The following is a 13,559-nucleotide window of genomic DNA, read 5'->3' as shown; positions in this document are numbered from 1 at the left end:
GCCCGGGTGCTTTTTGGAGCCGTCTCGTAACGCAGAACGTCCTCGTGGGATGAAAAGTAGAGCACGCTTTACCCGAAGAACTTCGCATTTTGATTTTGCTCCCCCTTGAAGGTAGGAGCCAGCCACACGTCCATCGATTCAGTGCACGTTTACTGAGAGCCACTGGAGAGGTAGCCACGCTGACGTCTCAGAGTATGTTTCATGGAAGAGAGAACTGTCATGTGCACGCCGGTGCTGGCCTGATTTAACAGGCCGCCTGCTGTGGGCGACCGACGGTCGCGTCTGGGTCGCTGTGCCACCCAGGTCCGTCCCGGGAGTGGTGCTTCTCTCCCCGGCGGGGTCAAGGGTCAGGGCATCCCCAGCACCGGCCAGCTGCGGGCCCCGGTCGTGAGAAGGCATCGGAGAAGCAGGCCCCGGCCCTCACGGGCATCACCGCGTTCGGCCACTCCGGGCTGCCGCGAAAGCCAGGACCCTCCAGGGTATAGCATGGTGGCTCTGGAAGGGGTGAAACGAAGGTGCCAGGTGGACCTCTGCTCCTTTACAGGCTCACGGGTCTTCACAGGGCAGCGGCAGAGCCTCCGCAAGGAAACGGAAGCCGGCAGTGGCCCCAGGCAGGGCCCCTGAGGACCAGCTCCGATGGTTCTCTTGGCCACGGTCTCCCTGTCATACTCTGTCCCCAAGGATGATGCTTGGGCTCGTGGAAGGATCTTCCCGAAACACGGGGAGAAGAACCCAGTACAGCGCCGACGGCCTCTGGGCGCCCGGGCCGATGCTGCCGGCCACTTGTGCCAGTGAGCGTGGAGCTGTCCGGCTGGAGGCGTTGCCATCTGCTTGCTGGGTCCTCGTCAGGACCTGAGGCCAGGAAATCAGAACAGGACGAGAGAAGGGCCGGGCGTCTCCCGCGAGCCAGCCAGCCCTCCGGGTCACCCCGGGCAAGAAGCTGCCTCTCAGGACACCTGCTCCTGGGAAAAAGTGCTCCCCGCGGAGCTGGGGATTTACAGGTTTGGCAAGTCTCACGTATCCACCAAGAACAATGAAATGAAGACATCGTTTAAAATGCTAATAAGCTTCCAAAAATCAGAAGCGAGGATAGCCCTCCCCCTGTCGACCCTTGCACGCTAGAAGGGGAGGGGGCTGCTTGGTGAAGCCTTGCGTCCTGTGTGGAGCTATCGGCCCTGCAGGAGAGTTCAGTCAACAGAGAGTTCCTGCTGGTCCTGGCTTCATCTTCCAAAGGATCTTCCTATGTCCAAAGTGGGTGCGAAGATTGGGGTCCCCTGATAAAAGGGCCTGTCACCAGACCTGCAGGACATCAAGTGGTGTTTCTCTCAATACACGTCATCTTTGGGCCTATCTTGTACGTTCTCAGTGTCGGTTTCTTCGCAAAGTGAAAATGCCATTTTGGTATTTCTCGGTACGTGTTTCCTGGACCGTCAGCCCTCAACTGGATGCACTACTCCATTCCGTCTTTGTGAACCAACCACCCTGGGCCAAACGTCTGGTGAAGGGCTGCTTGGTCTCTGCAGAGGGTGACAACGCACAGACAGGGTCCTTCCTCCATTGTCCCACGAACACTGTTCTATCCGTGCAGCACGAAAACGTCAGGCAAGAAAACACGTAGTGAAATGGATTTATTGTTATAATTTTATAATACGTAATAACTGTCAATATTCCTCTATATAAACAGAATCAACCATTCTCAGATTTTTTGGGAGGACCGGACAGATCTGTGGAGATAAATGTTAAACCCTAGCCCTGAATAGAGATTCTTTGCAAATGGGTGGTAGTTGACATTTGTTTTGTACTGAACAATTTTTCACTGTCTGCTGCTCTGGCCTCTCTGGAAAGGACTGCAGATCAGCTGTGGATGTGTCCTTGAGACCAGGCGTCAGACGTTCGGTCTGTGTGTTCTGTAGGACTGGCCCAGTTAACGGATTGTTTCAGAAAACTGCTTGTTACAGCGAAGAGGGGGCTCAGGGGCACATGAGATGGATGAAGGGGTCTGGTTCTCTGGCCAGCGAGGATCTCTGATGGACTCTCTTCCCTCCTGGGGATTGGAGCCTGTTGCTGGAAGCAACGGAATGCCCAGAACACAGTGTTCGCTTGACTCAGAGGTCCCTGTGCCCGACCTGCTGCCCTAGGTGCCCAGCAGCTGTGCGCTTCCCAGGAGGGTGAGCTGAGAGGAGGTGGTGATCCCAGTAGCCACGGTGGCTCCTGGCAGAGGGACAGACTGTCCTCACGACTTTAATGTCCTGGGAATGCCCAGCTGCATAGATGTGGGGCTCCACCATGGCCATGGTGTCCGACTGTGGGGACCACAGAGCATCAGCCCTGCCAGAGCCCGGGCCTGGTGTCCTGGGTGCTTAATCTCCACAATTACCATCCAGTCTGACCCATCGAGGAGGAAGGGGAGGCGCAGGAAGGTGGGCTTGCCTGAGGTTTCAGAGCAGGTAAGTAGAGGACGTGGAATTCAAACCTTGACCTACAGTGAAACTCATCCTTGTGTGCAGTTGACAGATTCATACCATCTCGTAACCATCGTCACAATCAACATATATAGTTTAAGTGGGAAAGGACTGTCTTTTCAACAAATGGTGTTGGGAAAACTGGATATTTACATGCCAAAGAACAGAATTGATCCTGACCTCACACCATATACAAAAATTAACTCGGAAGGGATCAAAGATCTAAATGTGAGACCTAAACAATAAAACTCTTAGAAGAAAATATAGAGCACAGAGTTCACAAATTTGGACTTGGCAGTTATTTCTTGGATATAACACCGAAGGCACAGGCAACAAGAGAAAAAAAAAAATAGCCAAGTTGGACTTCATGAAAATTTAAACACATTTTGTGCATCAGACACTAGCATCAGAGTAAAAAGGCAATGGGAGAAAATATTTGCAAATCAAACATCTGATAGCAGATTAATACCTAGAATATATAGAGAACTCCTAAAACTCAATAACAACAACAAAAAAAACCTGATTCAAAAATAGGCAAAGGACTTGAATAAACATTTTTCCAAAGAAGATATACCAATGGCCAATAAGCATGTGAAAACATGCTCAACGTCATTAATCATCAGAGAAATGAAAATCAAAGCTACAACGAGACACCACCTCATACCCATTAGGATGGCTAGTATTAAAAAAAAAAAAAAAAAAAAAAAAAAGCCAAAAAATCCAGAAAACAAGTTTTGGCAAGGATGTGGAGAAACAGGAACCCTTGTGCACTGTTCGTAGGAATAAAATGATACAGCCACTGTGGCAAACAGTATGGCGGTTCCTCAAAAAATTAATAATAGAATTACCATATGATCCAGCAATTCTATTTCTGAGTATTTGCCCCCCAAAATTGAAAGTAGGGCCTTGAAGCAATATTTGTTCGGTCATGTTCATAGCAGCATTATTCACAATAGCTGAACCGTGGAAACCACCCAAGCATCCATGCACTGATGAATGGATAAGCAAAATGTGGGGTAGACGTACATACAGCGGAAGATTATTCAGCCTTAAAAAGGAAGGAAATTCTGACATGTGCTACAGCACAGATAAAACTCGAGGATATTATGCTAAGTGAAAAAAGCTAGTCACAAAAAGACAAGTACGGTGCAATTTCATATATAGGAGGTACTGAGGGTAGTCAGATTCGTAGGGACAGAAGGTAGAATGGTGCTGGGGTTGGGGACAGAGCGGGTGGGGAGTCAGTGTCTAATGCAGACAGTTTCAGTTTTACAAAATGAAAAGTCTGAAGATGGATGGTGGTGATGGCTTCACAGCACCATGAATGTATTTACTACCACTGAACTGTACATTGAAAGATGATTAGGATGGTAAATTTTCTGTTATGTGTTATTTTACCACAATAAAAACAAATTGGAAAAAAAAAAAAATCGGTGGTCGCCAGGGGTTACGGAAGAGGGAGGGAAGGACAAAGCAGAGCACAGAGGATTTTCCGGGTAGGGAAGATGCCCTGTAGGATGCTATAATGGACACACGTCACTAAGCATTTGTGTGACCCGTGGATTCAAGACGAAGCATGAACCCTGATGCAAACTCGGGACCCTTGGGGACATGAGGTGTCCACATAGGAGCATGGATTGTAGCAAACACACCGCTCTGGTGGGGATGTGGATGGTGAGGAGGCCTGTGGGGTCGTGTGGGAACGCTATACTCTCTGCTCAGTTTTGGTGTGAACCTACAATTGCTCTAAAAAAGAAAATCTATTGTTAAACAAAGAAAAAGAACACAACAACAACAAAAGCACCTGCCAAACTGTTTTCTCGAGTGGCCGTGTGCCATTTTGTATTTCCAACACCAGACTCCACAGCACTTAGGATTGTCAATTTTCTTTTTCTTTTTCCTTTTTTTTTTTTAGCCATTCTAATAGGTGTGTTTTAATTTGCGTTTTCCTTATGAATAATGCCGTCCACCACCCTTTCCTGCATGTCAGGCCACCTGTACACCTTCCTTATGAGACGTTTGGGCGCGTCCTTGCCAGCTTCCTTGTTGCCACCCCTGTGTCCGCAGTCGCTGCACCCCCTGCCTTTCACCTGAGGGAGGCGCTGAGGCTCAGGGAGACAGGCTGGGTTCACAGAGCCCACGCTGGGGTGGGCGCTCGGACTGGCCCCCATGATGCCCGTCTACCTGTAGCTTGTTTCCTTACTGTAGATTTTTCACAGAAACTAGTGAAAGTGTATAAAGCTTTGTTTTTTGAGCCCTCCCAGGGCACAGGCTCCCCTGGCTCGGGGAGAGGAGATGTGCATTTGGGGCCCCTCTGAGGTCACTGCCCGGAAGGGAAGCACCATCTCCAGGTTCTGGAAGGTTGGCTTCCCTGTGGCCTCTGGTGGCAGCTTTTTAACTTTTCAACACTTTGGACAAGTGACACCTGCCTGCTGGCCCCTTCTCAGGGAAGCCAGATTGGTTTTCTTACTGTTTTCTTGCCTGGTTTCACAAGGCCCAGGACGGTATTGCTGCGGGGGTGGTGACCGTGGTCACAGGTCACAGAATTGCTTCACGCTCACCGTTCCCACCGCTTTGGTCTCTGGAATCCTCTAGATTCTCAAAAATTATCAAGAACCCCACAGAGCTTTTGTGTTATGTGGGTTTTATCTATGGATATTTACCACATTAGACATTTTAAAATAAATATTAACTAATTTAAAAATAACAAACGCATTTCTTATTAACACAAGTAATATTTTAAAATGAAAAACAGCTCGATTTTCTGTAACAAAAAAAAAAATTAGTGAGTCTTTAGATCACAAAACAATGGATACAGAACTTGTGGTATTCCATCCATCAGAATATCATACAGGAGTTAAAATGGATGGGTTAGAGCTACATGTGTCAACATGAATAAAAAAAACAATGTTGCATAAAAGAATACTTTTCACTTTTATACCTTTCATAAAAAGCTTAAAAACAAATTTTACGTACACACAGATTGATAGTAAATCAGGCACTCCTGGAGCAGGGAGTCACGTGTCACTGTCAGTGTGGGGCTGGGAGGGCACATTGCTCCAGGTGTGTGTGTTCTGCTCTGCAGAAATGTACAGAGATGTAAATGATGGGGAAAACAAAAGCAGTGGGAGGGCAGCGCCTTACATTTATCTAGTCCAGGTTTGTGGAGGGCAGCTGCCTTCACTCTGTTCTGACTGCACACATCAGACAGGGAATGAGCGGGCAGCCGCGACGGCGCTGTTATAGGTGGGTCTGGGGAGGATGGAGGGCAGTAATGTCATCACTTCTGTGGGGGAGGGCTGGGGGACCCCCCCCCCCCAGGGCCCAGGGGACGATAGGGGGGCAGCCATGTCGTCACCGTTATAGGGGGTCTGGGGGACCCCCAGGACCCGGGGAGGATGGGGGGCAGTTACTGAGCGGGGTCTGGGGGCGCGGGGCCGGACCACTGCCTAAGCCCCGCGTTGTGCGCCGCACGCGCCCCCACGAGTCCACCGCTCGTCCGGAGGGCGCTGGGCCCACGCGGCAGCGTCCGGGACTGCAGTCGGTCACCTTCCCCCCGGGACGCGAACCTGAGAGACCCCGCCCCGCTCCCCGCAGGTGCCCCCGCTCGGCCAGTCCCGCGGTCCCGGGGTCCCGGGTCCAATGCCCACCGCTCGGCCCGCGCCCGCCTCGCCGTTCCCGGCGCCGCCGCCAGGGGCCGCCGCCGCGCCCCTATGACACAGCAACAATAGAGGCCGCTCTGGCCCGCACGCTGCCGGCCCGCGCTTCCGCCGGAAGAGAGCCGCCGGCACGGGGGCGGGTCTGGCGGCGCGATGGGCGGCCACCCTCGCCAATCGCCCGCGGGCCAGCGCCCGTCCCTCACCGGAAGGGGCCCAATCGGCGGCGAGAGCGGTAGGCGGGGCGGGGCAAGCGGGGGCTTCCGGCGGGGCCCGGCAGGCGCCGAGGAGGAAGAGCAATCCGTGACGGCGCCTCTCTGCTGAGTCTCGGCGCGGCCCAGGTGCGGGGTCGCCGGGGGCGGGGACGGTTACGGAGGCGGCCAGGGGCGGGGCCTGTGCCTTCGGCGGCCCCCGGGCGGGTGCCGGGTCGGCGGGGGCCGGAGAGGCTGGGGACCGGGTCGGGGGCCGAGCGCGGGCGGGCGTTCTAGGGGCCTGACTCTCGGGCAGCTCAGCCGCCGCCCCGGGCCTGCCGCGGCCGTAGCCGAGGGCGTCGGGCGGTGGGGCCTGCGGGTGGGAGCGGGTCGGCCGGCCGCGGGTCTGCGTTTCCCCAGGTGCTCGGGTTTTCTCTCCGAAGGGAGCGAGCCGGCCGCGCTGCAGTTTACCGGCGGTGTGTCCGATGGAAACTAGGTTTAGGCCCGAGTGTGGTCTCCCATTCAGTGTGTTAGTGGTGTGCCTGCCCAGCTAGAGGTTTTGAATCTTTCGGAGCCGCAGGTTAAAGGACAGTTTATTTAAAAAGTACGGAAGGTGGTGTTGGCGAGGGTCTGCCACTGTGATGGGGTCTAGATGCAGAGGTAAATTTCGTTGTTTGAGGACCACGAGAAGCTGGGGACCTGGCTCCACGGGCTCAGGTACCGTGGGGTCGGTCCACCCCAGGAGGAGTTCGGCAGCAGCTGTTGGGCGGCTGAGGCCTGTCCCCTTGCTCCCAGCAGGGGACAGCCTGGGCTTCAGAGAGAGGCCCTTTCCCTCTGCCCGTTCCAGTTCCAGCGTAGCATCTGGAGGTGCCACGGTAGCGACCGTAGTTAGGAGGTCCACGGTAGTGACCGGCTCTGCATGCTGGTCCCTCTTTCAGGATGACGACTTCAGGCGCTCTGTTTCCAAGCCTGGTGCCAGGCTCCCGTGGGTCCTCCAACAAGTATTTGGTGGAGTTTCGGGCCGGAAAAATGTCATTGAAAGGAACTACGGTCACCCCAGATAAACGGAAAGGGCTTGTGTACATTCAGCAGACGGATGACTCCCTCATTCACTTTTGCTGGAAAGACAGGACATCGGGGAATGTGGAAGACGTAAGTGTCTGGGAGCCTGAACCTCGTCCTAAGGACTCCCGTCCGGGTCGTCAGGACAGCGTGGTTCTTACAGGAGGGCACCATGCTCTGGGCACAGAGCAGCTGTTTCACACTTTGGAGTGTGTTGGTGGGATGCGTGGATCCATTAGTTTAGTGCCCTCATCAGCTGTTTTCTTTTGCCTGTGGGGCTTCCTAGTCTCAATGATTATATAGATTTCTCCCGTCTGTGTATGTATGTTTAAAACTGAAGATTAGGTGCTTAGAATTGGAGAAACCACGTAAAAATCCTAACCTTTATTACAGCCCTCCAGAAAGCTTTCTTTAGCAGTCATCTTATTTAGTGTTCTTTGTTCTGCAGACTAAATCGTTTCTCGTTAGGTTCGAGAGCAGGTCAGAGTTGACTTTTTAATTCATCTTGGAATGTTGCTCCCAAAACGTCTCTGTTAAAAATCCTTCAGGCGCCAGAAGCCCTCCTTCCCTGTTCAGCACCGAGCCCCTCTCCTGGCCCTCATGACCTTCGTGCGGTGCCTCAGGTCCTCGTTTGTCTGCCCTGCAGAGACCCTGCTGGTGACGGGCTTGGCGACTTGCTGCCGTCTGTGTCCCGTGTCCTCTCCCCCCACCCGCACGCGCTTAGGCACAGGGTCCAGCCTGTTTTCCTGGAGGTTCTGGGGCTCCGCAGTGCTGTTTTCGTGGAGCTGACTCTGCTCGTCTGCTGCTCTCTGTAGGATTTGATCATCTTCCCCGACGACTGTGAGTTCAAGCGCGTGCCTCAGTGCCCCAGCGGGAGGGTCTACGTGCTCAAGTTCAAGGCAGGGTCCAAACGGCTCTTCTTTTGGATGCAGGTAAGTAGGTTTTGTTTGCATTTTGTCTTTTCTTCCTGTCATAAAATTAGGTTAGAAGCTTGTTCACCGGATGGTAGAATTGGCTTTCACAGACCAGCTGGTGCTGACCTCGCTTGCCATGGAACCTAAGGATTCCAGCGTATCGCCTTGTGGTGCGGGGCACTGGGGACAGGCTCCCCAGTCCGGACACTTGTAGCTGGGCTTTGGGTGCCCTTTCGAGGATGGAATTCCCTGGCTGACCGCCAGGAGTAATGTCCGAGCTGGGTCCTGTCTCTGCCTGTGGTTTGCTCGTCTCCCAGCGGCCCCTCCCCCCAGGGTCATGAGCAGCCTGGACCAAAGGCAGGGGTGAGCCCGTGTGGTGTCCCTGTCCTGCCTCTTCTCCCGTGGTGTGCTCTGGGGGTCTCTGGGTGGCAGTGCACCAGGCCGTCCTCGTACCCACTGGAAGTGGACTTGCTCGTGCAGTGGGTATGCACCTGCGTTTGTAGTTTTGACAGAGGTTGAACTGCTGCCCTCCCGCCAGCACCTTCTAGAACAGGGCAGGAAAGGTTTTCCTCTTTGTGGGCTGGATGGGCTGTGTCGCGCCTGCTGAAGTCGTGTGACGGTGGCCCTGGGCAGGAAGGAAATGGATGGGCGCAGCGATGTTCCAGTAAAACTTTATTTGCAAACACAGATGGGGTCGTGGTTTGCCAGTCGCTGGTGTAGAGCTTGTTTCTCCACAGTTTCGCCAAGAAAAGTTGTCAGACTCACACCACCCACTGCATCTTCTGCTCCCCTCTGCCCTGAGCGTAGGGCTGTGTCTGTGTGCCTCCCCCGGCCCCCGCCCCGTGACCCTGCAGGCCCCCTGCACACACGCTCGGTGACTCTTGGAGAAGTGAGTGGTGGGTGCTTCGTCTCGCAGCTCTGGGGGTGCCCGTAGTCAGTGCCCAGCTAACCCTGGAGGGCCACGGGCTGGCCGGTGGACAGCGGCGTGGTAGCAGGGTTATTTCACGGCAGTACACGTGCTGAAGGATTTGCGGTTTTAGAGCGTCGCGGAAAGGACCGCGTCTGGAGGGTCAGGGCGTTGCCCTGTGCTGAGCGCTCCTAGTGCTTTCGTCTCCCCACCTGTAAAACGGGTGTTAGCACAGCCCCAGCGGGCACATCGGGCTGCTGCCCCCGTGCACCCCGCCGGGGCCTCTCCTTGCTGTGACCGCGGACGGGTGGCCACCTCTCCGGGCCTCAGGCCCCTCGTCAGCATGGTTGTTGCTGGGTGGGCCGCTCAGCTGCGCCTGCTGCCGTGTCCTCCCCACAGGAGCCCAAGACGGACCAGGACGAGGAGCACTGCCGGAAGGTCAACGAGTATCTGAACAACCCGCCGATGCCCGGAGCCCTGGGGGCGAGTGGGAGCGGAGGCCACGAGCTGTCTGCGCTGGGCGGTAATGGTCACCTTCCCGGATGTGCGGTGAGGGCAGAGTAGGTTTCCGCCCGCGTGGATCCCTGGTGGTGCGGGCCGGTGGCTTTTAAACGGACGTAGAGGTGTCCAGGTTAGAAGCTCCTCTCGGCAGTTCCCCCTCGGTGCTCCCATCTCCACGTGGTGAAGCGGTGTACGAGCCCTGCTGTGCTGGCTCGTGTCGGGGGACGCTCGCCGCACAGTCCGGGGCAGCCGAGACGGGGGCCGGCGCCTGGACCGTGGCGGCGGGCGTGCGCACGGCTGGAGGCCCGGGCTTGAGCGCCTCGTGTCTTCCAGGCGAGGGCGGCCTGCAGAGCCTGCTGGGGAACATGAGCCACAGCCAGCTCATGCAGCTCATCGGACCCGCCGGCCTCGGAGGGCTGGGTAAGGAGCCGAGGGCCCGCGGGAGCCTCTGTTAGCAGTTGGGCAACTTGCAGCTTCTGATCGGTTCTGAGCGACGCCTGTGAATGTTCTGTGCCCTGGCCTCCCTGGGGAGGGGGCTGGTTTGCCTTAGGGTTTGACCTGGGAGCTGGGTGGGCAAGGCCTTCCAGGACCCCCGGGGAGGAGCCAGTTCCGTACCTCAGGGGAGCACGGCTGGCTGAGGTGCCGGGCCTGAGGACGCGTGCTCGGGGCCCTGGTCTCCTGGGTTGGCCTGCCTGCGCCAGCTCCTGTCGGGCTCGGGTTGTGTTTCTGGGACACTTCGGAAACGCTGGTTACTTTGTACGGGATTTGAACTCCATGTTACCTTGAACCCAGGTGCGTTAGTAGGGTCACGGGATGGAGAATTGATCTGATTTAGCAGGTTCAGCGGCCAGGACGCACCTGAGTAGTCGCTGCTCCTGGGCCCCCGCAGGCCCGCTGTGGTCACCACCTCCCCTGCTCGCCCGCTGGCTTTAGTGCGGGGCCTTTCTGCTCTTTGGCGGGGGTGCAGGGCTCTCCGGCTGGGCGTGGTGTCTGAGCTGCGTCTCCTTGCTCCTGGTAGGTGGCCTGGGGGCGCTGACGGGGCCGGGCCTGGCCAGCTTACTGGGGAGCGGAGGGCCTCCAGCCAGCAGCTCTTCGTCCAGGTGAGCCTCACGCCCGCGCACTCTGGCGTGGCCGAGTGTCCCCTCCTTCACGGGGGCCGGACGTAGGAGGTGCCGAAGGACAAAATAGGCATCTGGGGAGGGTCCATCCTTTTTCGTGGTTCAGGCTCTTCCTGGGGTCCTGGCAGCACGAGGATGTCTGGGGCAGGACCGACGCGTTGTGGCGCCTTGGTGGGCGCGTAGCCGCTGCAGTGCTGGCCTCGCTCTTCCCAGCTCCCGGAGCCAGTCGGCAGCGGTCACCCCGTCCTCCACCACCTCTTCCACCCGCGCCACCCCAGCCCCCTCCGCTCCAGCAGCTGCCTCAACGACCAGCCCGAGCCCCGCGCCCAGTTCAGGTAATGGAACCAGCACGGCAGCCAGCCCAACCCAGCCCATCCAGCTGAGCGACCTTCAGAGCATTCTAGCCACTATGAACGTGCCGGCCGGGCCAGGAGGCGGCCAGCAAGGTAACACGTGCTCCTCGGCTCCAGGCTGGGGGGTGAAGGTGCCTGCTGCCCCCTGCCCTTCCAAGGCACGGGCCCAAGCATGTCCCCGGGCCGAGCTGCTGCCCTGCACGTGTCACCTCTTCCTCACCTCACCTCGCCACGCCCGGCAGTTCTGCAGCTTGGAGTCTGTCACTGTCCTCCTGAGTGGGCATCTGGGCTGGCCCCCAGCCGCTGATGGCCGCCTGCTTGTGCCCTAGTGGACCTGGCCAGCGTGCTGACGCCCGAGATCATGGCCCCCATCCTTGCCAACGCGGATGTCCAGGAGCGCCTGCTGCCCTACCTGCCGTCCGGGGAGTCGCTGCCGCAGACCGCGGAGGAGATCCAAAACACGCTGACCTCGCCCCAGTTCCAGCAGGTAGACGCGTGGCCCGGGTGCCCCGCTGTGCGCTCGGAGTGGGGGACACTGCCCACTGCAGCACGGTCCCCCAGCGCTGAGCGCCCCTGCCCCTGCGGCTCCCCCAGTTCTCTGCATGGACTCAGGCGCCTGGCTCTCCCCTGCAGGCCCTGGGCATGTTCAGCGCGGCCTTGGCCTCGGGGCAGCTGGGCCCCCTCATGTGCCAGTTTGGGCTGCCCGCAGAGGCCGTGGAGGCCGCCAACAAGGGCGGTAAGTACTTGCCCCTCCGCCTCTCTGCCACCGTTGAGGCAGAGGTGGTTTTCTCCTTGCATTTGAAAGCAAAGGCCTTCCCCATTTGTGGAGCGCGAGGCGGCTTGTCCCGCTGGCCCTGGCCTCCATCTGGTTTTCACCTCCCAGCCCCCCCGGTCAGCAGGGCCAAGCCAGGGTCTAGGAAGGTCACCCCGTGCTTTTCACTTCGTTTTAGACGTGGAAGCCTTTGCCAAAGCCATGCAGAACAGTGCCAGCCCCGAGCAGCAGGAGGGCGACGGCAAGGGCAAGAAGGAGGAGGAGGAGGACATGAGCTTAGATTAAGAGGTTCGGTCGCCACTGTCGGAAGGGCGGCGTTCCAGCTCGTGCGGCCTCGGTAGCGGCGTTAGTGATCGCACCCCGCTCCCCTCTGTCCCAACTTGCTAATCAATAAAAGTCTTTTCTTTTATCTGCCAACTCTGGTTTGTCTGCGTGCCCGGGGTGGGGTGCGACGGCCCCGTCCGTCCCCCTAGCAATCATCAGTCAGTCAATCATCAATCAGTCAGTCAGCCATCAGCCAGACGGGAGCTGGTGCGGGAAGCCCCTCCAGGTCCCGGTTCTGACTGACTGACTGACTTTGAGGGACAGCCGTGCTGAGGGAGGGGCTCCCCACGTGAGTGCCCTGCTCGCCTCGGGCCTCCAGACCCGCTGGACTGCTTTGCTTTTCCTCCAGTTAAAGTCGACACTCGGTTACACAGAAGTGACTTTAATTTTTGTTTCAAGAAGCAGGGACGAATGACTTACAGATCTCCCATTAAAAATTGGTGGAAGGGAAATTTCATAATTAAACTGAAAGATAAAAAGTATAAAACCCCCATTTTGCAGTGTTTTACCCTTTCCCTTAGAAAGTCAGACATAATTTAAACCATTCCCAGAAATAAGACTCATCGCCCGGAGAATCTGGAGTCTACATAAACAAGCATACATAAACTTGATCTAAAAAGTCGGCCGAGGGCGGTGTTGTCAGCAAGTTGTGTGGAGGGGCTGGGGGTTCCGGGGGCAGGACCCTGCCCGATGGGGCAGCCTGCCTGGGGGCTCCGGGCCTGGGGGCTCTGAAGACCCTCTCTCCTGGCTGCTGCAGCTGGTGGCTGGGGTCCCAGAGGGGCAGCTGTGCTACGTGGCTGGGCAGCCGCCGGCCCCCACTGCCCCCTGCACGCCCGCAGCGCGAGGCCAGGAGACCAGGGCCTGGTTCACCACCAGGTTCCGCATGCAGCCGCGGTAGGCGGGAGGCCGCGTCCAGGGATCTGGGGGTGGGGGAGGGAGGGAGATGGGTCGGAGCAGAGGCCGGCATCCCACCAGGCCTCGGTCTCCCCGCTGGGCTGGAAAGCAGGGTGACCCCGGTGTCCGGTCCCCAGGGGCAGCCTTCCTCCCTCCCCCTGCCCTCAGGCCAAGGCCACACTCACCAGGCAGGCCCCCGAGGTACAGCGGCACCGGGGCGTCAGCCGAGGTGGCCGGCGCGGGGCCCAGGGTGTGGTTGCTCTGCAGGTCCACCTCCAGCTGCAGCCTGTTCCCGCCTTTGGTCACTGCCGGGCACAGGTTCCTTGTGGCCGGGGCGGGGGGACCCCTCACCAGCCACAGGGCCAGGGGCCCTTTGCCCCTTTGCTCCGGCTTTTGAGTCCCTGC

General features: G+C 57.4%; 2 protein-coding genes across 3 annotated transcripts in view; one reads left to right on the top strand and one right to left on the bottom strand.

Annotated features, from left to right (window-relative positions):
* The first annotated feature begins 6,374 nt into the window (after positions 1 to 6,374).
* On the top strand, positions 6,375 to 12,353 carry ADRM1 (ADRM1 26S proteasome ubiquitin receptor). 2 transcript variants are annotated; one of them, XM_068524364.1, is made up of 10 exons: positions 6,375 to 6,459; positions 7,248 to 7,461; positions 8,187 to 8,303; positions 9,592 to 9,715; positions 10,027 to 10,113; positions 10,712 to 10,793; positions 11,025 to 11,146; positions 11,494 to 11,651; positions 11,798 to 11,900; positions 12,115 to 12,353. In XM_068524364.1, the coding sequence occupies exons 2-10, from the start codon at positions 7,249 to 7,251 to the stop codon at positions 12,219 to 12,221; spliced, it is 1,113 nt and encodes a 370-aa protein (XP_068380465.1). In that variant the 5' UTR covers positions 6,375 to 6,459; position 7,248; the 3' UTR covers positions 12,222 to 12,353. The 2 variants fall into 2 exon arrangements, with proteins under 2 accessions (XP_068380465.1, XP_068380464.1); XM_068524363.1 differs by having other exon boundaries at positions 11,025 to 11,257.
* Positions 12,354 to 12,626: 273 nt separating this feature from the next.
* LAMA5 (laminin subunit alpha 5) overlaps positions 12,627 to 13,559 on the bottom strand; it is a 53,641-nt gene continuing 52,708 nt past the window's right edge. The window contains 2 exon segments of the mRNA XM_068524934.1: positions 12,627 to 13,180; positions 13,340 to 13,459. Coding sequence (XP_068381035.1) covers positions 13,050 to 13,180; positions 13,340 to 13,459 — 251 coding nt within the window. The 3' untranslated portion in view covers positions 12,627 to 13,049.

This window comes from Eschrichtius robustus, chromosome 16, assembly GCF_028021215.1.
Source record: "Eschrichtius robustus isolate mEscRob2 chromosome 16, mEscRob2.pri, whole genome shotgun sequence".
Taxonomy (NCBI): Eukaryota; Metazoa; Chordata; class Mammalia; order Artiodactyla; family Eschrichtiidae; genus Eschrichtius; species Eschrichtius robustus.
This window is presented reverse-complemented; position numbering and strand designations above follow the sequence as displayed.